This window comes from Danio rerio, chromosome 16, assembly GCF_052040795.2.
Source record: "Danio rerio strain M-AB ecotype USA chromosome 16, GRCz13ab, whole genome shotgun sequence".
Classification (NCBI taxonomy): Eukaryota; Metazoa; Chordata; class Actinopteri; order Cypriniformes; family Danionidae; genus Danio; species Danio rerio.
In genome coordinates, this window is record NC_141036.1 from 38,090,691 (window position 1) to 38,117,074 (window position 26,384).

At 36.2% G+C, this 26,384-nt stretch overlaps 1 protein-coding gene and 1 non-coding gene across 9 annotated transcripts in view; one reads left to right on the top strand and one right to left on the bottom strand.

The window, feature by feature from the left end:
- fhl3a (four and a half LIM domains 3a) overlaps positions 1–16,280 on the top strand; it is a 73,656-nt gene extending 57,376 nt beyond the window's left edge. For all 3 annotated transcript variants that reach the window (XM_087287323.1, XM_087287322.1, XM_087287324.1), the window contains exons 3-6: positions 2,456–2,630; positions 11,924–12,093; positions 12,614–12,800; positions 14,775–16,280. In XM_087287323.1, the coding sequence (XP_087143449.1) occupies positions 2,456–2,630; positions 11,924–12,093; positions 12,614–12,800; positions 14,775–14,926 (684 nt within the window). In that variant the 3' untranslated portion in view covers positions 14,927–16,280. The remainder of the gene's footprint in view (positions 1–2,455; positions 2,631–11,923; positions 12,094–12,613; positions 12,801–14,774) is intronic.
- Positions 1–26,384, bottom strand: part of LOC147833392 (uncharacterized) — a 68,944-nt gene that overhangs the window by 36,838 nt on the left and 5,722 nt on the right. For 3 of the 6 annotated variants that reach the window (XR_015511665.1, XR_015511660.1, XR_015511663.1), the window contains exons 3-4: positions 21,049–21,124; positions 3,099–3,250 (exon numbers count right to left, since the gene is read on the bottom strand). This is a non-coding gene — a transcript (uncharacterized LOC147833392). Of the gene's footprint in view, positions 1–3,098; positions 3,251–19,023; positions 19,169–21,048; positions 21,125–26,384 lie in introns of all 6 variants that reach the window. The other 3 variants (XR_015511664.1, XR_015511661.1, XR_015511662.1) reach the window with 2 other exon arrangements.

Here is a 26,384-nt window from a genome sequence, read left to right on the forward strand (position 1 = left end):
TGTTTTATCACAGCTCTGACAAGTGCATCAAATGAGAAGCGTTTTGAAGGGGGCGGGGCATGTCAGATACTAGAGTATTTGATTGACCTCAATTTAATGAGAAATTGAAGTATGAGGTGACACGAATAAAACCGTTGTTCCATGTAGGTGTCAAGTGTCAAACTGCAAACTTTAGATGTTTTTATTAGTTTTATATCTCCTAAATGTGAATTTTGTCACCGTTTTGGTACACACTAGCTTATAGATATCCTAAAAACTAACCATACTTGGACTTAGTGCCTTGAAAAATATCTAGTAAAATATGATGTGCTGTCATCATGGCAAAGATAAAATAAATCAGTTATTAGAAATGAGTTAAACAGAAATTGGGGGAAAAAATAAACAAGCAGCGTAATAATTCAGGGGAGCTAATAATTCTGACTTCAACTGTACATGCCAACTAATTCTCATTAGATTATAAGTAGACTGTTAGCTTAGGGTTGGGTTTAGCGTTGTAAGTTGACATGTTCTTGCAAAGTTTCTTATAGTCAGTTAAATATCTGTTGAAGGAGCAATATCAGCAGACATTATGCAGACAGTCTACTAATACTCAAATGAGATTTAAAGCATTTACAAGTACTAAAAAAGTAAAAATGCCAAATTAAAAGATCACTTTAAAGTAATTATCGGTTCTCTGAACATACCAATAAAGGGTTAGTTCAAAAGTAAAAAGTAAAAATTCTGTTACTCATCGTTTCAGAAAGGCTTAAACAAACCAAAATACATGGAATAAATGTATTTGGTATTTTTGTCTAATGAGCTGTATTTCAGCTTCATCCGGATCACTGAATGCTGTTTATCTGATGTAATGCAGGAGAAGCACATACGCAAGTGGGAAAGGTGGGAGGGGTGAAGCAGCTCATTTGGATTTAAAGCCACAGGCTACAAAAACAGCTACAATGTATTCAAACACAAAAATGGGCAGATTCTGGAATCTATAATAAATTATATGATAGGTATTTTGAGCTAAAACTTTACAGACATATTTTGAAGACACCAAAGGCTTATCTTACATGTTGTAAAAGGGGTAAAATAGGTGCCCTTTAATGGCAAAAACTAGAGAATGAGTGGTCTTTTTTTTTTTTTTCAAAGATAGTTTTTGTATCAGTTCAGAAGCATTAAAGAGTTCACTGGTGACTAGTAATGAATACACCTAATTGAACAAATTTTACCTTGTAAAATCTGCATTGCTAGTCTTTCACTTTCCAGATTGGATAGACTGCTATTGCACTGACAAGATTTTACCAGTATACACGATTTACATTTTTTAAATGCATATTTTACTGTAAATACATACTGTAAATGAAAAAATAGATATAAAATAATAAATATTTAATAGCAGGAAAAGGTTTGTGTAAAATATTTCAAAGCACACGTGCAAGCTGTGTTTTCACTGTAAGCGGTTACTTTTCTATTAATAAAAATAGAACTTTATTTTTTTTAAGTATAATTGAATTACAGACCTCTGAGAAAGAAATCAAGTAGCCTGGTTCACTCTAAATGGCAAATTGTTGATTTTATGAAAGCATTTCCGAGTGGTTGGGGGAAAAAACTGTACACCATAAAAAACTACACCATAAAATGTTTTTAATGTGGTTTCATGGTGAAACAGTCCAACGGTTCTTTTGAGCGAAGCATTTATTTGTTCAATTAGAAACGTCAATCAACTTCAGTCAGAGCAACAATGTTGAAAACCCAAGGCAAAACATTAGCAACCAATTGAGTCCTAATCCTTCCCGTTTCAAACTAATCCCCTCTAAATTAAATAAAAGCCAAACAATGCAGTTCATTTAGCATCGTAGTAAATTCCCCACAGGAAATCGAGTCCACACACACAGAGACAAAGAATCTGATGACTTATTGACAACGGGAGACAGCAGATGCTAAATAAAGTTGCTGTTTGTCTTGGCCATTTGCGGCACAGGTCATAAATTTCACCCTTCCTGTCTTATTACTATGTGTTTACATATTTTACATGAGGAGTCGACCCAGACGCCATGTCCTCCACACACACATACACACACTCATAACTAGATGCACATGTGCAAGCGTTTGAGAGGCTGTTTCATTGCTATTACTTAGATCTTAATCAGAGATGTACTTGGGATTGAGGAAAGGCAATTTAATTTGTGGCCTCTTTTGACTTTTTTCTTATAAACAAGGCTAATCTGTTGGTATGTCAACTTGTCTTTAGCAATAACCACACGATATACTAATATGGGGACATGAGTGCACATCTGCTGCTGATGATGCTCAAGTTTGAAGTGAAAAGTACAGTAGAGTTGGTTAAAAATGAATGGAACAGACCGGTTTGTTTTCTTCTAAAGAAGAAGAAACCCATATAATTACTTTTTTCTGGCATGAAGTGTGATTTAAATTTTTATTAAGATGTTTGTTTTTTATCCCTGTGATTCAGGAGCTGTTTTATGAGGACCGTCATTACCACGAGCACTGCTTTCGTTGTTTCCGCTGTGACCGTTCGCTGGCAGACGAGCCTTTTACCAGTCAGGATGATGCCCTATTGTGCAACGACTGCTACTGCAATGAGTTTTCCTCCAAATGTGTGGCCTGTGATAAAACCGTCATGCCTGGTATGAATTTTCTTGTTAATATAAAGTTGAAGGAAAAATGATTATCCCTCTGGTGAAACTATAATTCTTTTTTAAATGTTTCCCAAGTGACGTTTAACAAAGCAAAAATATATTGACAGTGACAACATTAGTTATTTACTCATCAAATTAAAAAAGGAACTGTTAACAGGTTTTATTTTTATTACCCTAACATTTTCAGCCAACGTTTTTATGATAGCATCTACAAGACTTTCCCAGAGACTGCAAAAGTTAAATAAATGCAAGGGCCTTCAACTTATATGTTCATGTTGATATTTTTATCTAATATCAATTTGACACAATGAAATAGTTTGAGCACATATTCCTGTATGAAGTCTCACAGCACTGACTGCGAGCTTGACCGAGTGATCTAGTGAAGTGAAAGAAGGTCTGTGAGGGAGAAATTAGTGGAAGATTGGGGAGAGCTAAATGTCTGAAACACACAAATACCTGGTCCAGCTTGAACAGAAGAAGGTATCCATATGCCTGAGATTTTCACCATTGCAATGGCTCACCCAGTGGTTTAAATCACTAGTTCTCAAAATGGGAATCGGGACCCTCTGGGGGGCGTAAGACAATGACAGGAGGTTGCTTGGTGAGTTCTAAAATCAAAAACATTTGATTAAACTATTAGAATTGCCACATTTTAACCATAACCCACAGAAGATAAAACATGTTTAGTTTTTAATAGTTTTTATAGGATTGGTGTGTTTATGTTAGATTAGCAACACAGCAATAGTGTCATCTATAGCAGATTGATTTTATAGCACCAGATTAAACTTTGACACCTTTATGGCAATCAAATACATTAAAAGTAAATACAAGCCACAACTCAATATTAAAAATGATATCTGATTGGCAGTCTCCAAAATTAAACAAAGAATAAACTTGCTGAAAACATGGTGTCCACCAGTCTCAATAGGTGAGGTTAATATTAAATGAAACAAATTAACAAATGACTATAAAAATGATGTGGTTATTAGACTGTTGCACAATTTTTGTTGTCTATATGCTCGTGTTTACATAGGCCTATTGTTGTATGCGCAACGTTTGTATATTTAAAACCTCCCCTGAGGAACTTGGTGGTTGCGAGTTATTGGCATTGTTATTTTAGGGGTCGCAGGCTGAAAAGTTTGGGAACCCCAGGATTAAATGACACCACGTCTCTGATGTATTGTTTATCACCCATTTCTGGATGCACTGGGTGTACTGCAGCGAAAGAAGTAAACTGCGGTAGTCATTGTAAGACTGTTTAATTAATTCAGATTATTTACATTTAGATAAATATCGATACTTGGCGCCAGAGTATTGATAATGTATGGCAGTCGGAAATATCAGGATAAATCGCACAATGATTTGTTGTCCCATACCATATATATAGATGAAGTCAGAATTGTTAGCCTCCCTAAATTATTAGCCCCCGTTTATTTTTTTTCACCAATTTCTGTTAAACCGAGAAAAGATTTTTTTCAGCACATTTCTAAACATAATAGTTTTAATAACTCTTTTCTAATAACTGCTTTAATTTATCTTGACCATGACGACAGTAAATAATATTTGACTAAATATTTTTCAAGACACTTCTATACAACTTAGCAACATTTAAAGGCTTAACTAGGTTAATTAGGTTAACTAGGCAGGTTAGGGTAATTAGGCAAGTTATTGTATAATAATGGTTTGTTCTGTAGATTATCGAAAAGAATATAGCCTTAAGGGGCTAACAATTATGATCTTAAAATGGATTTTAAAAAAATTAAAAACTGCTTTTATTATAGCTGAAATAAAACAAATAAGACTTTCCCCCGAAGAAAAAACTATTACCAAAATTTCCTTCTCTGTTAAACATAATTTAGGAAATCTTTATATATATATATATATATATATATATATATATATATATATATATATATATATATATATATATATATATATATATATATATATATAAAGAAAAAACATCAAAGGAGGGCTAATAATGCTGACTTCAACTGTATATATATATTTATTTTTAAGATCAACTTTTTTTGCCCCCTTTAGAATTCTTAATTTGAATGGTCAGAAAATCAAAACACTTTTGTCTAGTGACTTGCCTAATTAATCTAGTTAAGCCTTAAAATGACACTTTTAGCACTGTAATTGCACTTTATATATCTGTCAGGAAGAAATAAATAGCCCGTTATATTTTAAATGTATTAATATTATCACAGATTGGTTCGGCAAAAGTTCATTAAATCTTAATATTAGAAAAACAAAAGAGCTATGTCTGGGAAGTCAAACAAGAGCAGTACACACTAGATTTTATTAACCAGTCAACATAAATAGAAAAATAGTAGAGTGTGTGAAATTTGAAGTATTTAGACGCAGGTTTAGAATTCTTAAAGCCCAGAGATTATAAAAGGCATTGATCCCAATTGCAGTTGTCTTAAATCGGATCTCTGTTTGAAGTGAATAGTGTGGTTGTCAAGAATGATGAGCAGTATTATGTTTGGGGCTAATTTGGTAATTTTAACTTATGCTGTTGTCTTTATGAGTGTTGTTAGTGTGATTGTTGTCTTAAAGACAAATTTCCTTTCTGTGCCATGCAGAATGTTCTGTGAAGTTTAAACTAAACTATGTTGCCACATTACTAAAATACATTTTAATAAATACATAAAATGCATAAAAAACTATATAAAATATTATGTACTGTTATTGTTATTTAATTAGTTATGAGTTATATTATTTAAATTAATTATTAGTTATAATGTTATGTATAAAAATTACTGTTAAAAAGCACTTAGGAAATACTTTAAATAAATATATATATATATATATATATATATATATATATATATATATATATATATATATATATATATATATATATATATATATATATATATATATTTCACACTGTAAATGGAAGAAAACGAGTTCTAATAACTAGTATTATTTATTTATTGAAGTTATACTTGTTATACAGGTTGTCATAAAGTTGCCTCCATATCTGCATGTATGACATGACAGACATTTTCCCTGAATAAAACAGGACAATATAATGATACAGCAAACAAGTGTCACAAAACTGTGCCATTTATTCACTCAGACTTCTTATTTAATAGCTTTTTTTCCATTTCATATTCACAGACGTTATTTTTGCGCTCATGTATAGCCCTACTCTTTTGCCTTAAATAGTAAATCTAATGCTTTATGACTGGATTCTGCAAGTCTATCTGCGTATCACAGAAATCATACGCAAGCTCCATTAAACATAACTCATGTCATTATCTGACATATCCTGTTCAGGCCAGTCTCAAATCAAGCCCCTTCACACTCCTTCAGTTTGTTCTCAATGAGGTTGTGTAAGACTGCAAGTCTTCCTGGTTCTGAAACAGACAGCTTATCACAACCACAGGTATGCAGGTAACATTAGATGAAGCAGCCAAGACTGAAAAAAAGAGGGAAAGTTGCAAAGTTCTGCCAAAGCAAATCTAAAGCACCAGACTAAAATAGAGAGAAAGGCCGAAGTGAGTGAGTATTGAGCGGTGAAGACACGGTTAGATGTGACAATATAATTGCCAGTCTGCTTGGCTTGCTGTCTCTCAGCCAAATCATTGTGCATGGCAGCCGTCCAAAGCCTCTGATGAGAAAAGGAGATAAGCCAGTGAACTATTTCACCAAGGCTGCATCCATCTCAAAACTAGCTAACAATTTCAAGAGGTCATGTATGTTCTTTTACTCTGTTTGCTTGGGGGGACTTGTATTCAGCCCTAAATACTTTTATAATAAATACAGCCCTAAATACATAAAATACTTTTATGTGCTTTAAGGAGTGCAGGGCAATGATCTTCCATAGATATTATGGTTATGGATATTATGGTATAGGGTTTCTAGACCAAAGCATGGAGCTTTGTGTGGATGTGTTTAGAATCCACGGCCTCTGTGGTGGACTAATGTCTACTACACAGATCTGTTCTGTTAGTCAGAACACCTGCCCTGGGACATACTCAGACCTGCACTTCCACCATGACTAATGCCTATTGTCAAGTTTGTAGACCTCATGGTTTTTTCTGCATTTCTGTCAATTGCTTGAGCTAGGGCTACACGATTAATCGAAAAAAGATCACAATCTCGATTCGACCCTACACACAATCTTAATTCTGCTTTTCTACGATTCAAATAATTATATTTTCAAGGTCAGTAGAGAAGCATAAAAGGCGGCCGCACGAGTCTTCAAAGGAACATGAACATCTTCAAATGGCGTTAAAAGTATCACATACTGTATTTATAAGGTATATTTCACCCAGAAATGGGTTTTCTTTCTTCATGTAATGATGTATTTGCAGCCGCGAAATCACACGTGAGCTGACCATGAGCTACCGAGAACGAATGACGACATAAGCTGTGAATAACAAGTAATAAAGTTGAAAATAACGTTCAGTTTGTTGCACAGAGCAATAGTTTGAGAGCCGCGCTGAAAGAATGATTCGCATGTGTGTGTGTGTGTGTGTGTGTGTGTTATCACAGTGACGGCAGCCAAAAGCCGCACACGCAAGTGAAAATGAAACTGGCCACACATCATTTAAATGATCATTTTGCATTTTACGGTTATGATTACGACAAGCATTTGATATGTTTTTTTCTTTCATAGCGAACACAGTGTTGTGCATAAATATAAATGTTTTACAGTGTCAGTATAGCTACTATAGCTTATATAATATTGAATATAATGCAAGAAGAAATCTGATAATGACAAATGTCTGATTTTACCAGTGAAAACAAATGGTCTAATAATGCTGTCAATGACAAGCACGTCTTAAACATAATAATTTAACTTTATAATTATGAATAGTTGTATTCTGATGTCATCATTTTACTGTGAATTACCAAACAGGACATATTGAAAGTCTGTTGAAGTCCATCATAATGACTGTACAGAATTTAGCATTTTAAGCAACTGTAGACCTACACACAGGCCTAATAGTATTAGTATTGTTTTACCATATTGTCACTTTAGAATTATAAGGTTCTATCTGACATTTGTCAAAATTGAGTTATTGACATATTCTTATTAAATGACAACTTGTTTACATTTTAAGACTTAAAATAAAAATGTTGCACACATACTGTTTGCTATATGGATTGGGGAAACTTTGAAGCTCAATATCTCAAAATTATTCAGAATGCAGATAAAACCTTATAATTCCAAGGTGACGATATGTTTGAGAATTAACAATAATAATAACCTTTATTTTACCGCTTAATAATCGTGAGAAAGAATCGTGATCTTCATTTTAAGCAAAAAAAATCATGATTCACATTTTAGCCAGAACCGTGCAGCAGCCCTAGCTTGAGCTTCAGTTTCTTGACTTTGCCACTTTTTTGGGGTGTCAGTGAAGCTGCTCTCAGTGGATTCTGCTTCAACAGTGACTAATTTATACAGAACTTATTCAGTTTCAATCTAACTAGAACTACCCCAGCGTTCTTCCTGCCTGACATGCTAGGTATCTCATACAAAAAGAAATGTTGTTACGGCTTATTTATTTCCTGTTCATCTACAGTATGTGAAGTGGCTTTGGCAGTCTATGTTGTATAAAGCACTATAGAAATATAGTGAAATATAATAAAGTGTACTATAGAAAGAAAGATAGTTTAAGGTTGACTTGCAATTACTAATTGTACTATAGTGCAAACGGTTTCCGTTCATTTAAGTTTGGGGTAAGTATTTTTTGGGTTGTTTTGGGAAAAAGAATACTTTTATTTGATCATTTAATTTGAAAGTGACAGATTTTATTATACAAACGCTGACCTATGATCATAATTCATCAAAAAAATCCTGAATTAAATGCATGATGTATAAATCACAGAAATATTAAACAGCACAACATGATAATTGCCAACATTGAGTATGTTTACATGGACAACAATAATCCGATTTTAATACGATTAAGACGATTAAGAGTCTACCATTTAAACAAGGATTATTTATTAATTTAACCTGATTAAGGTCATAATCAAACTAAACAAAACTCAAATTAAGAAATGTGGAGTATGCTGATTTTGGTTGCATTATTTCAATGTAGTACAGACCTGTAAACACTTTAATCAAACTATTACTTTCGCGTAGGACTTTCACAGCATTTTGCGACAGGATAGTCCATACACACATGGCTATTTGACACTATCTTCTGCACCTACTGAGTCAGTGAAGGACCACAGACACCCGTATCACAAAATGCAGAGGTTTTTTTCCTATTCGCTGTGTGGTATCATATTTCATTAAAACAACTCTTCCAGCAGTTCATACTAACATCTAATATCTCAATTTGTGATGAGGGGCATGCATGAAATGTTCCTGAATGAAAGTGCCAAACTGCAGTTAAAGTCGACAAATTAAAAATGAAGCACTTAAAATTGCATGAAACTCTGGAGGAAATGTGGATAGCGTGGGGACGCATAAAACTCTGGAGGAAATGCGGATAGCTTGGGGACGCATGAAACTCTGGAGCAAAATGTGGATAGCGTGGGGACGCAATGACTTTAATCGAATTATATGTTTACATGTAAAACGGGGTCATGAAAAGAACATTCAAAAAGCAACTCATGTAAACACTTTAATCATATTAGTGTCTTAATTAGATAAAGGTAAATAATTTGATTACTTATGTCCATGTAAATGTAGCTACTGATAGCCTTCACGAGCACCAAATCATCATATTTAAAAATCATCTCAGGCTAATAACGGCAAAACATAAAATATAATAATAAATTATCTGTAGCATAACAAAAATAAATAGCATTTTTGAATATATGGGAAATAAAACGTCATATTACTACTGTTTTTACTGTATGATTGTGAAAAACAGAACAAAAGACACCCCTATCATAAATATTACCAACCTCAAACTTTAAGCTGTATTGTAATATCATTCAAACTAAATTTAGCTATAATAAATTTTATTTTATACTGTTAGAAATTGTAACCAATGATGATGTTATCACATTTCAATACTTTTTTCTGCACCTTTTAATGGTCTACAGTTAAAAATGTTTTTATTTATTTATTTATTTATTTGGTCAATTTTAATCTTAAAAGGATAATTCACCCAAAAACCAAATACTCATATACCTTCCACTTATTCCAAACCTAAGTGTAGGACAATGGTATCAACTTCCAAAGTATTTTTTTTCCTACAATGGATTTCAATTACTACTGCTGTCCAACATTCTTCAAAAATACCTTCTGTTTAAGAGTGTTTTAGTGTTTAAGAGAAAACCCAAACATTTAAAAACCACCCAAAGTGAGTAAAATGTGAGTAAATTAACTTTTTGGGTGAACTACCAATTTACCCCAGCCCTAAATGCACACTGCGCAAGGGCCTGCATCAAACCATTTAAATTTTAATTTTGCTTCCTTGCAAGCACTGTTATTTCCTCTTGGAAATCTAAATCTAGCTGTTATTGACATAAAAATACTGTTAACTATTGCTGTTTATTTTTTTTTAGGTAAATCCGATGTAAAACTAAAGCAGTATTACAACCCCCAGAAGTTGCCAAACCAAAAACAAACAGACAAAAAAAATATTGCGCCACAAATCCAGATTCATTCATGTAACCCGAGGGCCATATTAAAAGAAAGAGGAACACATTGTTAGTGGTTAAACCTCTGTTTGTGATGTGCTGATGACAAGAAAAAGACAAAGAAAGGACGGCTCCGTTTCAACGATTACACTCCACTTTAATAAATAAATGTGGTGAAGCATATTTAGGGCTGAGTTTTGAACTTGAGCGAGATGGGTTTTGATGTTACTTGATATTTCTTGTAAATGTCTTTAGTTATCCAGAGGATTACGACCTTTATCTTCTGCTCTCTTTGGTGATTTTGGCAGCCAGGCCTCTTTGAGGAGGTTCTCAGCAGGCCTTTTGATCTGAGTAACGTGTGAAACGCTTAGAGGATTACGAGCGCCAACCTTTAACCTGCTAATCGTTTGATGAGTCTCCACTGTCAGATCATCATTTTGTCACTTGGAAAGCTCAAGTTTGTCTTTTGTAAGGAAACTCCAATGATAAGTAGTCTCAGGCGAAAAAAAAACATGCACTGGGTGAAAAGACTGCTGGTTAAATTTATCAGCAGGTCCCGCAATATGACGCCCCTACTAATGTGTTTTTGCGCACTTCAAGAACTGGTTGCAAGTGGACAAGCTCAAAACATTTTAAGCCCTGTATACACTTGGCATTAAGATGCATTTGGATGTTTTGATGATTGATAAGGTATTAAGAGTTTAGGTTGAATGGTTCACAAGGAGACAACAGAGTATAAACATTGGCTTTTACATACACCCGGTATTTAAAAATGAATCCATTTTGTCCATTTTTGACCACATTCTGATGTATATATGGGCTTTTTCTAGATTTTTCAGTCTAATATTGCAAAATAAGCTTGTGCAATTGACATACTGTACCGAAAAATAACTATGATGCACAATTATTTTATGAACATCTTTATAATTAAAAGCACTAAATAAACTTTAAAGCCATTTTATATGCTATATAAGTCATTTAAATGAAACTATATTATTATACAGAATTTAAACATTGTATAATATATCAGGCATGTGATCACCCCAAAAAAAGATGAGACCCCCTCTGCAAAAAATAAATGAATAAATAAATAAATAGTTATAATAACAAATATTAAATAATAATATAAATAATTATTAAAAAAAAATTAATATTCTTTATAAAAATATTAGATTTTGGTCACACAAAGCAATTTCATAATCTTGCATATTGTCAGCGGCTTGAATATCATTATGTTATTTATACTAAGTAGCCTAGGTAGGTCTACAACTGCCTCCCTGAAAGATGTCCGGAATGAAGCAGTTACAGCTCTCTCATGCACAATGATGAACACTGAAGGGTAAAACCTTCAGGTCATCTGCTTTGATGAGGATAAAGCTCACGATTACTTCTCCCCCCAACTTAAGTGTTGTGTTTCCCACTTATTTTGATTATTTTGTTGAGCACTCTGGAAGTGGTCAAAAGTGGACAAACTTAAAATGTTTTCAACTGTAGTCTCTGTTTTCACCTTTATTTAGCATTATCCACTTGAACGGATCAACAAAAAAAATGTATCCCAATACCAAGTTTAAACAGCCCAAAAAGTTCTTTAGCAGCCACATTTAAAGATCTTGTGGCACATTTGTCTTTACATCTGTCTGAAAATCGAAAACAAGGAAATAGTTTGTTTTAAAGGCTTCCTTCCTTTTTTTTCTCTCTCTCTCTCTGTTTCTCAGGAACCAGGAAGCTGGAGTATGCCGGCTCCACATGGCATGAGGGCTGTTTCATTTGCAACAGCTGTCAACAGCCAATAGGCTCCAAGTCCTTCATCCCAGATAAAGATGACCACTATTGCGTACCCTGCTATGAGAACAAGTTCGCACCACGCTGTACTCGATGTAAACAGGTCAGTGGTGAGAGAGATTTCATCAGCTTTAAAATAAGTAACCATGTGTTTCGAATCAGTTCGTGCACTCATTCCTCCACAAAAAAAGTCCAAATTCTGACCTCATTTCTTCTTCCTGTTGAATATCAGACGCTGTGCTGGTCACTGATTAACTCTGCCTGTCAATTTCACATCCTGTCTTGACAGGCCACCATCTGTTTGGACTCTTGGCTCTATTGTTTTTAAAAAACAATCATTTATCTCTTGCTATTTGCATGTGAAACACAAGAGATTTTTAAAAAATCTGGAAACTAATTAGAAAATGAATCTAGAATGTATGAAAAGATATTTTAAGTCTCAAGATGCTTTTTAAAACTGATGTCTCAAATTCTTTGTGGCTGCTCAATAAAAGCTACATTTTTGTCTAAACATATAAAGTACAAGTGGTAGTCCATTAAAGTGAATTTAAAGGTGTTGTTTTTTTAATGCTAATCAATTTAATGAAAGTTTAAATGTTACTTTTCCATCTTCTCCACTTCAGGCCTTGGCTAAAGGTGGTGTGACCTATAGGGATGAGCCGTGGCATAAGGAGTGCTTTGTGTGCACAAGCTGTAAAGTCCAGCTAGCTGGCCAGCACTTCACCTCTCGTGATGACAGCCCATACTGCATCAAATGCTTCGGAAATCTGTATGCTAAGAAGTGTGAAGCCTGCAATAAACCAATTACAGGTAAATGATGCAGTAGTGTCACTTTGTTTCGAAAACTAATGGTGGACTAGTGCTCCCACAACACTTGAAAAAAAAATTACAAAAGGGGGTTTTCACATAGTTCTGGTACTGTAAGAAGCTTTTGCACAGGAGAAATGTTTTCATAATTCCTAGAAGGAACTAATTGCAGAAGTATCCCATATAGAAATCTGATATTGTATATGGAAATATTTGCAAATTAAATATATGACATACAAGTTCATATTTGGGTTCCACATTTCACATAAAATATATGTAATATTAATAAAAATAATATAATTGGAATGTTATTATACTTTAATATTAAATGTTTAACTTAACATTCAACAGCTGTAGTTAAATAAATCAATGGAGGACAACCATGCAACAGAACTCAGATAAGCTCAAACGAAACAAAGCTTGAAAGAATAAATTACGCGATTGTTTTCAGCAACAGGCTTCAGCCACTGTTTAAACTCATCTTACTCCAACCAGGAGTACGCAAACTTACATTTTCCCATCTTTTTCGCTCTATGGTTGTGTGACGTGTACATGTAGAGGTTGTGTACATGTGGAGAGCGTCAAATCACCTTCTCGCATTTGTCGCAAACTATGTGAAATCACCCTGACGGAGAAGCTTGAACCAATTGTGTGGATCGAGCACACTTATTTTTAATATTAGGAAAATAATTAATATATTTTTGCTTTTTTTTATTTTCAAACACTTTGGTCAACTTTTAAACAAAATGTAAGACCTCATAAAAACATGATAAATACTTTTTAATAGCTTTTAAGGGCCTTAATTTTCTCATTATTGATTTCTCTAAATATACAAAAGATCTGAATTAATTAAACTGCAGCAGTTTACTGCTTTAGCTGTATTACACCCAGTTATGGCGAGTAGACAATACATCAGAGATGCACCGGCGTCATTTAAAGCAGGAGTTCCCAAACTTTCAGCCTGCGACCCCTTAAATAACAATGCCCCGCAACTCCTTAGAGGTGGTTATAAATATATAAACGTTGTGCACACAATAGGCCTATATAAACACCTAAACACAAAAACACAAAGCCTATTGACAACAAAAATAGTGCAACAGTCTAATAAACATATCATTTTTATAGTCATTTATTAATTTGTTTAATTTAATATTAACCTAAACTAATGAGACTGGTGGACACAATGTTTTCAGCACAAGTCTATTCTTGGTTTAATTTTGGAGACCGCCATATTTTAACATACATGTACATATTTGTCATTCCTGTTAAAACAACAACAAATCAACGGTTAAAAACGTGAATAAATAGCCATTTTTGCAATATTTTAATATGTATTTTATATGTGAAATACAGATATGAACTTGCATCTCATCTGTAACTTGCACAGATTTCCATTTATCAGATATCTATATGGATACAGACTTTGTGAGTTTGCAGGAACTTTACATGATTTTAGTTATCTAAAGCCGTTTTGCTGAGGCTAAATCATTTTCCACTTCAGTAAAAGTTTCTTAAGTACAGTATACACAACAGACAACAAAAACACACCTCTGATCATGGTTGATCCTCCAACCTCCAGTTCTTGAATTTATGTTAGTGCCACACTTGAAGTTGCAGTCCGCTAGCTTACTCATTTAAGTTCCTAGTTAAAATGCAACCAGGAAAACAGTTATAGGAACTAGAACTAGTCACCATGGTGTCCCTCAAGAACTACATGTTCCATCTAGGGCAAATATTCCTGGTTTCTTTTGCACCCTCATTAGGAACCATGAGTTCTAAGCTGACAGACATCAACATCATTACACAGCATCAGCAGCTGGAGTATAGTGTTATTAGAGCCAATTGTGTTCAGTTTGTTTCATTAATGGAGATGGAATGTGGACAAATAAGTTGTGATACAAAAATCTTTATGTCACTGTTAGTTCCTATCATGCATCTTGATTCCTGAGAACTAACCTGGCTTAAATCTCTCTTTAGGTTTTGGCGGGGGAAAGTACATCTCGTTTGAGGACCGGCAATGGCATCAGCCGTGCTTCACCTGCTCTCGATGCTCTGTCTCTCTGGTGGGAGCAGGCTTCTTCCCCGAGCAAGATGAGATCCTCTGTCGCAACTGTAACAGCACCCTATAGAATACAACCCTCATGCACATGTCTTACCTTCCTTTACACATGCACACACACACACTATTATACACTGCTGTGCCCTCACCCAAGAACTACCCATTTCAAGTAACGCCCATGCTGATACTGCTATTTAACATAACAGCAAACCAGCAATCTACCCCTCGCACAATCATCACAACCCTCAACATACACTTGCTGGTTTACAACTGGACAAACAAGACTTGATGCTTCCTATGCAACGCTGAGTTCAAATCCACCGCACAATCCAGTATCAACACTCCATTAATGTACAGGCCTCGATGCACAGATAAAAATATCTGATCTGCCTACTAGTTATCGCCGTCTTTATTTTTGCCGGCCAGTCAGAACTGTTATTAAGCTGGTAGTAGTCATTAATGGGTGGATGTAGTCTGTGTTTGCAGCCTGTAAAAGAACTCAAACAGATTCCTTCTGAAACACCCAAAGGTCAAAGGTTTGGTGTTCTGTTAAAGTGACCGAACATCCCATTTAGAATTGTTCCAAACACTCTGTGCCAAGCAAAGTGGTTAGAACGGCAATGAATGCATGATAGATGGTGAGTTTTGGGTAAAATAAAAGTCATACGCCCAAAGCTGAAGCATTTACACACCATATAAGTCACATAAATGCGTGACTGTTGAATGCTGTAGTTAGTGAGCACTTTTGTTTTCTAAAACTTTAGATTTCCTTAGCAGAACTTGCATTGCACATGCATTCAATTGAGTGGAGAGTCTTCCAAAATGCATAGCAATGTCAGATAAAAGAACTGCTGAAATAATTCTGCAGTCCAGAGATGCGTGGGAAGATGAAGTTTGAATTTTGTATACAGGTGGAAGACAAATAGACTTGCATTTGCACTACTATAGCTTGAATTATCTATAGAAGCACAGAAACTTCTACAAAGATACAGCACGCATTACACTGTATATATACTAACTACATATAAGTCCACTTCCTGTTTTTTTTTTAATTGTTTGATCATTAATTTGTCTAGTCAGACTTTCTTAAATCTTTATAAACATGTCTGTGTTATGAGTGAATGCAATTAAACCATACTTGTGTCAGTATGTCAAACGGCGGTATGCATGTGGTCAAGTGAGACGATAAGTATTCATATTTTGTTGATGCCAATTTTACTTGTTTCACCATCTAAATAGTTTTAAATGTACAAGTATATATATATTCACTTTAAGCTTTAATGCAAGAGAGAAAAAGTTGCCTAATTTGCATTCTTAATTAAAAACTGATTCAAGCTTTGTAAGTTTGAGGTGTGTTTAAAAAAATAATAATTAAAAACTGTTTATTGTTTTTTTTTTTGTTGATAAATACTTGATAAATTAAACAAGTTCTATTGTATTTATTTTTTGCACCAAAAACGACACTCATCACCAGCCACTTTATTAGGTACACCTTACAAGTACCAGGTTGGACCCCCTTTTGCCTTCAGAACTGCCTTAATGCTTTGTGGCATAGATTCAACAAGGTACTGGATATATTACTTAGAGATTTGGGTCCATATTGCCGATAGCATCACGCAGATTTGTCAGCTCCACATCCATTATGCGAATCTCATGTTCCACCACATCCCAAATGTGCTCTAATGCAGTGGTTCCCAATGTTTTTTTGCCTGAGACCCCCTGTACCTCTGGAAAATATTGTAAGGCACCCTTCCACATTTAATGATATTATCGCTCATACAAGTTTGCAGTAGGTATAACAAAAAAGTTTGTTTTCATACAAATGGTGTTTATTACTATATCTAGATTTGTTTATGCACAAATAATAGACAAATGTAAAATATAAAAGCAAAACATCAGTAGGCCATTTGTGCTGTGTACACCCTGATGAATTGGGAATGAGTCGTTTGCAAATGTCTTATTAATTTGGATTTAATCAATGCATTCATTAGCAAGAACTTTGGCACAATGCACTGTGGCTGGGTCAGGGACTCTGCTTCGAGAAAATGGAATAAAACTATAGCTCAGGTAACTATCTTGGTATTTCCTGCATTTCGTCTTTCCAGTATTGTTAGTGCTGTGACGCGAATTGTTTGGTGCTTCCTCACCTGGGTCCAGTATGCTAGTCTAACCCTGCTGATTCTACGCCACCCAACCCCGAGCTGGTATCGAATCGACGACCTTCCGCATGGGAGTTGGCTGCTGTAACAAGGAGGCTAAAGACCATGGCCTCTAGCATCTTTCACTAGAGCACCTTTAAATGTCAGAGGTTTACCTGCACAGCACTTACTAGCTGGTCTCCGTTACACTCACCCCCCTAAACCTCACTTCCATCCGGGTCATGGCACCAATCTAACCCCGCTGGTCCTGCGCCACTCAACCTGTTCCGAGCTGGTATTGAACCAGCGACTTTGCATAGCGAAGACGGTTGCTCTACCAAGGAGGCTAAAGACAATGGCCTCTAGTGTCTGTCACTAGAGCACCTTTAGAGGTCAAAGGAGTGAGGTTTACCAGCACAGCACGTACTAGCTGGCCTCCGTTACACTAGGGTCATTACTAGCTGCTTTAGGTGAAACTTTGAGACTCATGGAGACATCCACTGCTAAAAAGTTTTTAAAATATGACAACCCCCCATAAAGCTCGCTGAGGCCCTCTTGTGGGCCGGGAACTCCCTTGTTGAGAACTACTGCTCTATTGGATTTGATCTGGTGACTGTGGATGCCATTTAAGTACAGTTAACTCGTTGTTATGTTCAAGAAACCAGTCTGAGATGATTTGCACTTTATGACATGGCTTGTTATCCTGCCGGAAGTTGCCATCAGAAGATAGGTAAACTGTGGTCTTGAAGAAATGGACATGGTCAGCAACAATACTCAGGAAGGCTGTGGCATTGACACGATGCTCAATTGGTACTTATGGGCCCAAAGTGTGCCCATTGACAGCAAATTCTGACCCTACCATCTGAATGTCACAGCAGAAATCGAGACTCATCAGACCAGGCAACATTTTTCCAATCTTCTATTGTCCAAGTTTGGTGGGCCTGTGTGAATTCTAGCCTCAGTTTCCTGTTCTTAGCTGACAGGAGTGGCACCCGGTGTGGTCTTCTGCTGCTGTAGTGCATGCACCTTAAGGTTCGACGTGTTGTTTTCAGAGATGCTCTTCTGTATACTTTGGTTGTAACGAGTGGTTATTTGAGTTACTGTTGCCTTTCTATCAGTTCAAACAAGTCTGGCCATTCTCCTCTGCCCCTGGCATCAACAAGGCATTTGTGCCCACAGAGCTGCGGCTCACTGAATGTTTTCTCTTTTTTGGACCATTCTCTGTAAACCCTAGAGATGGTTATGCGTGAAAATCCCAGCAGATCAGCAGTTTCTGAAATACTCAGATTAGCTCATGTGGTACCAACAACCGTGCCACATTCAAAGTCACTTAAATCACTTTTCTTCCCGATCCTGATGCTCGGTTTGAACTGCAGTAGATCATCTTGATCATGTCTGCATGCCTAAATGCACTGAGTTGCTGCCAAACGATTGGCTGATTGGAAATTTAGATTAACGAGCAGTTGGACAGGTGTACCTAATAAAGTGGCCGGTGAGTGTAAATCTATTACAATTACTCTGTTTGATTCAAAGAGATTCAATTACATATTCAAGCTACTAGCATTCACTACAGTCTCATTCAGGATTACTATGTGGTGGGTGTGTTTATGTGCAAACGCGCTGACTGTGCCATTTCTTCGCCTTGATGAGGCTTAAGAACTTAAAACAAACATGTGGCCAAATCTGCTCCCTCTCAACACTAGCGAAGGTCTTCCTCCCCTTCTCATTTTCAGCATTTTCACCAAAGAAGGAAATGGAAAAGGAGAGCAGGAGCTGGTGGTGGGGGAGGGAAGCCTTCTGGTGGACGTCGGGATAGCATGTGGGAGAGAACAGCCGAAAATGAAAATGAGAGGACGGCAGAGGATAGAGGGAGGGAAGATTGAAGTTTTTGGAGCTGGTCCATGGCACTTCCACTGGGGTTCAGTTACATACACACAGTCAAGAGGTTTATGGGAAAAAAAAAAGACAGGGCCAGTGAGGCAATGGAGGAGGGTTATGAGGATCACATGAGTGCTGGGTGAATCATTACCAAGAAAGGCCTGTGGGAAAACTGGACACTGTGAAGTTAGAGTGATCCAAAGCTCTACCGACTCAAGTGGCTTCTGTATTTAATCCATCATAAAATTGATGAAGCCACCGAACCTGACAGAGTCCCTTAAGTTGATTGATGAAACCTACCAAAAATAAAATAAAGTTAATTCCATGTCAGTTTTCGTCATATTTAATTATATCTAACATAATAAAGATCATTCTGTTGTTAAAATGTTCACATTGTCATGCTATTTAGCCGTCACTGGTAGGTGTCAGTACTGATTTTTCTATTAGCAAGCACTCAAAAGGAGCCATACATGCTGACAAAATAAAATGCATATCAAATGTAATCTATTTTGCTAACATTTCACTAAAGTCAATGTTTTACATAAAAAAGGGTCGAGAACTTAACCCTGGGGTACACCTCTTGTGAAACCGGGTTAGAGAGATGATAATGCTATTAAAAACCATTACTAACTTCATTAGGGTACTAAATGAAGCAGAAGTGAGCCTTGTCAGTGATGGCTATTGCTTAAGTATGTTAGTGCAGACAGTATCACATGAAAAGCTTTTCATGGTTGAATGCTTAAATTGAGAATATTTAGACAACAGAAAAGTCTTTGACAACCTGTGGTGAACTGTCTCAGTGCTGTGTAATGGAAGAAATCCATACTAAAACCTGGTGCAACTGGATCTGACAGGACAAAATCACTCTAAAACAATTTCTTAAGGGAGTTTACAAAGGTTTAAGGTAACACTTTAAATCAAAGATCCATTAATCTATTTACTAACATGAACAAACAATTAGTAATACATTTATCATTTAGTTCATGTTACGTTAAATAAAAGAAGTCCATGTTAACTCATTAATTTTCTTTTTGGCTTAGTCCCTTTATTAATGAACCACCAAATTATCCAGCACGTTTTACGCAGCGGATGCCTTTCCAGCCACAACACTGGGAAACACCCATGCACTCTTGCATTCACACACACATATACTAGGCCAATTTAGCTTATTCAATTCACCTTTGGTCTTTGGACTGTGGGGGATACCGGAGCACCCGGAGGAAACTCATACAAACACAGGGAGAACATTTAAACTCCACACAGAAACGCCAACTGACCCAGCCGGGGCTTGAACAAGCAACCTTCTTGCTGTGAGGCGATTGTGCTACTCACTGCGCCACCGTGATGACCTCATGTTAACTCATTGTGCACTAACTAAATGTTAACAAGCACAACTTTGGATTGTTATAATGAATTAGTTAAATGTATAATGTTTGTTACATGTAAAAATACCTTACAAGATTATTCATACTTGGTTGATGTTAGTAAATTTATTAACTAAAATGAACTAATGGATCATTATTCTAAAGTGTTACCATGTTTCATTGATTTATTCTGTCATATCAAGACAAAATTCCCAAGAGGAAACAGATGACAACACTAGAACTTAATTACAGTACAGTTTGTGCTATATTTTACATGAATGAGTGGATCAAGAACAGAACCCTGAGGTAGAAAAAACCCCTCATGTTTAGGAAAAAAAAAAAAAAAGTTTACAGAAAGATTTAGTTATTGAAAAAATACTGCTGTGTTCATCACATTGAATCAGAAGAGATCTGTTTTAGTGATAGCAACTGCTCAAGTGGGCGTTTTCATCAGACTTGGTCAGGGAACATTTCAGTGCAGAATTTACAACCGACTGTGAATAATTTCTTGGGTAAGTCCGATGAAAAAAAAACATTATTAGTTAATCATTCATTTTCTTAAAGTAGTGTTCCAAATAAAACAAAAGTAAATCTTTTTGAGACAAAAATTATCCTAAACAAGAATAGCCATAAAAAAAATACATCTCAGAGATAAGACCATTCATTCATTAATTTTCCTTCAGCCACAGTGGAATAAACCGCAAACTATTTCAGCTTATGTTTTAAACAGCGGATACCGTTCCAGCCATTTCACCCTGCAGCCCAAGACAGGTTACTCACTGAAGCTAAGCAGGGTGGAGCCTGGTTAGTACCTGAATGGGAGACCATATGGAAAAACTAGGTTGCTGTTAGAAGTGGTGCTATTGAGGTTGGCAGGGGGCGCTCAACCTGCAAGAAATAAAAAAGAAATAAAATACAAAGAGATAAATGGTAATTTAATGCCCTGCTACATATTTTTATTCGGAATTTCATATACACACAACCACAATTTATATCATCATAAAGATAATCGTGTTCATATAAACACTATAAATGAGGACTTTTCTCTCAATCCCTGGGTCTGAATGTAAACTCAGCGCAGCAGGTCTCTTGCCCTGCCCATTTTAACTATTAGCCCTGCTGGTAATCTGGAGGATTTAGGCGAACACAGCAGCACGCCGATGTGTCTAAATGTTATCGAACTTAACTGATGAAAGACAATGTCTGCCAGTCTCCAATTCTCATACTGCTCTTCCGACAAAAATGCTTGCTGCACACATACAGCTTTGCTGTAGTGGCCCTGGCAGGATCACGTGGAAAAACATGCAACAAACCCCATGGATCACGGAAACAAACACATTCGACCCTTCATGAATGGCTAAATACTGTGTGCTGTGTGCCGCCCCAAAAATCATTTTAAACCCGGAAGCTGAAATAAGCTGATAAAAGTTCAAAATGATCCAGATTCCCCACAATTAAAGCTGACAGGTGCTAACATTGTCTTAACTGACGCTCAACACACACAAACCTGTTAAAATCTGTTTAAAAAGCACTCAAGGGTTTCTTGAACCTTTAAAAATCCCATTACACTTCTCGTAAAGAGTAAGGGTGTAACCCAAGTGCCCTGGCCCAATTCCCTCCATTTGCCCTTACCCATCATGGTCTCCCAATCATCCCTATCCCCAAAACTGGCACTATCACCGTCTCGCCACTCCACCAATGGCTGGTATGTGGTGAGCACACTGGCAAGGTCGTCATGTGGCTGCTGTTTCATCATGCAAGTGGATGCAGCACACTAGTGGTAGCACAATTAATGTGCTATATGAATACAAATTACTTGCAAATTACCTTCCAGCTGCAACTTGGTACTGGGAAACACCATACAAACTCATTCACACACACACTAAGGGCAATTTAGTCTCTCTAATTCACTTATGGCGCATGTCTTTGGACTGTGGGGAAACCCATGGGAACAGGGGGAAAACATGCAAATTCCACAAAGAAATGCCAATTGGCCAGGCCGGGACTCGAAACAGCGACCATCTTGCTGTGAGGCAACATGCTTACCACTGAACCACCATGCCACCCAAGATAAGACCTTCAAACTGTTATTATTATATTTTAAACAAAATACCACTGATGTTCAGATGCTGTAAACATTCATTAAAAATAAACCACCATAAAATCCCTGATGTAATTTGATGCAAACACAATTAAGCTGCATTCCTTGAATTCTACATCAGTTATGATTTATCCAAATCTAGTATGCGAAAGTATGCAGTCACCTCACTTTACTCTTTAAAAGCCTTTTATACTAAGTGCTGAAATGTCCATAACAATTAGCCTCTCCGGTGAAGCCAAATGCTTCCTGAAAACTCCAGATGACTTATTGTACACACTGCTAGTTCCCAAAATGGCATTAAATAATGAGTAATGAAGCACTGTGGGAAACAATAGCTTGTAACATGTTTTGCGTGCAGCTTTATGTGTCTTGATAAGTCCATTTGTGATTGTAGTTCTTCCCTTACTTAATTCTCATAACGTATTTTAGAGATACGCTTTACAAGAATGCAATACTGACTCATGAGTCTGCTTGTTATTGTCAAAACACATGCCAGACTGTGATTATTCAACCAGTAAAGACATCATGCTAAATTTGGCTATAAAATTAGTGGGGGGATAATGGAACTTAAATGCTCATTAAACTCAAGAAGTGGCTCTATAAAGCCAAGATCTAGCACTTAGCATGCAGTTTATGCACTAGCATGTAGGCCACATCGCATGACAAGCATTTAATGACAAATTATTGTGAGCCATGTCAAATGCTATCTTTTTTTCTCTTTTGAAAGCCTGTGCTTAAGACATGGTTAAACTGAAAAATGTAGTTTGAATTTGCTGTTTTTAGTTCAAAAGGAATTCCAAGAAACGCATTTTATCTTGATTACCTTATAAAATCTGTGGATGACCTGAGGATCCAAGAACTTATTTGAAGGAAAAGAAGCTTGTTTGTTCTTTCAGACGAATTAAGATACCTAAAAATAGGGTATATGATGACTAAACATGGTTAACCCAGGATCTGCAGCCGGTGACTGTCCTTATGACTAGGTCAATGCAGGACCTGGACCTGACAAAATCTGCAGATTTTTGAGCCTGTCATTCAGTCTATTATTTACATATATCTAAAAATACACTCACTGGCCACTTATTTGTACCGGGTTAGACCCCTTTCGTCTTCAGAACTGCCTGAATCCTTCGTGGCATAGATTCAACAAGGTACTTGAAATGTTCCTCAGATTTTGGTCCATATTGAAATGATAGCATCACACATTTGATGCAGATTTGTCGGCTGTACATCCCAAGGGTGCTCTATAGGATTGACTTCTGGTGACTGTGGAAACCATTTGAGTACAGTGAACTCATTGTCATGTTCAAGAAACCAGTCTGAGATGATTCACGCTTTATGACATGTGTTATCCTGCAATACTCAGGCAGGCTGTGGCATTGACACGATGATCAATTGGTACTAATGGGCCCAATGTGTGCCAGGAAAATATTCCCCACACCATTACAACACCACCACAAACCTGAATCGTTGATACAAGGCAGGATGGAGCCATGTTTTCATGCTGCTGACACCAAATTCTGACCCTACCATCCAAATGTCGCAGCAAAAAAAAATCGAGACTCCTGAGACCAGACAACGTTTTTCCAATCTTCTATTGTTCTGTTCTTAGCTGACAGGAGTGGCGCCCGGTGTGGTCTTCTGCTGCTGTAGCCCATGCGCCTAAAGGTTCGATGTATTGTGCATTCAGAGATGCTCTTCTGCATCCCTCGGTTGTAACGAGTGGTTATTTGAGTTACTGTTGCCTTTCTATCAGCTCGAACCAGTCTGGTCATTCACCTTTGACCTCTGGCATCAACAAGACATTTGCGGCCACAGGACTGCAACTCACTGTATACTTTCTCTTATTTGGACCATTCTCTGTAAACCCTAGAGATGGTTGTGTGTGAAATTCCCAGTAGATCAGCAGTTTCTGAAATACTCAGACGAGCCCGTCTGGTACCAACAACCATGCCACGATCAAAGTCACTTCAATCACCTTTCTTCCCCCATTCTAATGCTCAGTTTGAACTGCAGTAGATCGTCTTGATCATGTCTACTTGCCTAAATGCATTGAGTTGCTGCCATGTGATTGGCTGATTAAAATTTTGCGTTGCCAAGCAGTTGGACAGGTGTACCTAATAAAGTGGCTGGTGAGTGTATATTTATTAAGTATTTATATTCACTTGATTAATAATATTGAACAATCTACAAATGTTTACATGATTTATGTATAAAAGAGTTTGTAAAGTAATATTTTCTCTTTCAACAGATATATTAGATGAGAGATTTGCTGTAGTTTTGTTTAAAAACAAGTGGTTCTTATTAGATTGGCAATGTAAAACTTAAAACGTTATTTTTTTTCAATTGAGGATTCAATTTCTGTACTCTCATAGTCATTTCACATAAATCAGCATAAAAAAAAAATTTGAGCAAACAAAACTAGAAGATTTTGTCTGGTCCTGCTTATGATTCACATGCTTACGCATTTCAGCTCAGGTTGTGTCTTAACAATGTGGGAGAGGAGTGCAACTGTTACGGTCTTAAATGATGTCAGAGTAGATATCGTATCACTCAGGAAACAGCTGCCGTTTACACATGAAAGATTCCCATAGTTTAATGTCTAGACAAGTATTCAAAATGATTAGTCAGCTTGGTTGGTGTTGTTTCGGTGTTGCTGAAAATCTGTTAACAAGTCATGATTTATTTGAATTAGTCAACACAAAATGTGTTTTCACTGCGGACATGAACAGATCAACATAGTCCATAACAATATTCATGCAGAATGTGGAATATACACTATGTTTTACCGGACCCAAATTGTGACAAGCAAATCCCACATACTATTATACATTGCTGGATGGACCCCAGAAAATGATGCTTTCATATTCAAAACACATTCTACCATTTGAATGCAAGAGCACTGAGACCTGGCAAACTTTTTACCTTCTGTCACAGAGGATATCAGGAAAAGAAAAATCCACCTACAATTATATTTTCAGAGGTCTTGCATTACGGCTCAATAAACGCAAGCACAAACTGAACTTACAAGTTATAGCCATTTCAATATTTAAAGGACTAAAATAAAAATGCATTACAATGAACAGAAAATCATGCTTCTGTATTTAAGCTGTGAAACTGAAAGCATGCAATCCAATGACGTTGTGCCTAAAATATAGAGGAATTGTCAGTGGGAATGTGACTCAAGGGTATAATAGTTTGGCATTTTTCATTAGTTTTAGTTTTTATTTAGTTTTTTTTTTAATTCAGTTAGTTTTAATTCGTTTTCAGAGGTAGATTTACTAGTTTTTATTAGTTACCATTAGTTTTTATTTTATTAGTTTCTATATTTTGAAATGGTTTAGTTTTTATAAATTTCAGTATTAGTTTAGTTGTTGTAAATTAGGATATTTTGTAGGTGCAAGATTCAAAATCATCAGAATAAATATTGTAAAATAAAAACTTAACTAAAGATGGGCTATAGTTTTTTTTGACACAAGAAAACTACCATCTGTAACATCAAACCATCCTCAAACTCAAATACAACAGCCCACAAGATAGCAGCCTTAAGTACAATATGTGTGCAAGGCTGCTTCTGAGGTTAAACCCACAGTAGAGATGGGAAAATTGGATCTTTAACGCAAACTGGATTTTTTTGTGTCAATCTTCCCAAGTTTGGACTCAATACAAAACATATGTAGTCAGCAATTATAATTTCATTCAGTTAAAACATCACCATGATCTGAATAGTTTTTTACAAGGAAGTTTTTGCAACCCAACCGAAGCATGATTCACTAATTTAAACTCCATTATGTTTTTCTGTAATGAAATAATCGTATGTTTCACCAGATTGTCTTATTTAAGCCTTCGGTTTACTCGCACTGCATTTGTTCAAGTTTCGCAGTCTACCATGTACTGTTGCTTGTGTTCGGTTCACTGAATCCCACATGGGCAGTATTATCGGTTCACAGCTTGTCAAATCTGTAATTTATGATTACTGTTCTGATAACTGAATAACTCGGTATATATTGGTTTATTTTAAGTCAGAGGGTGGTATTACACATGTTA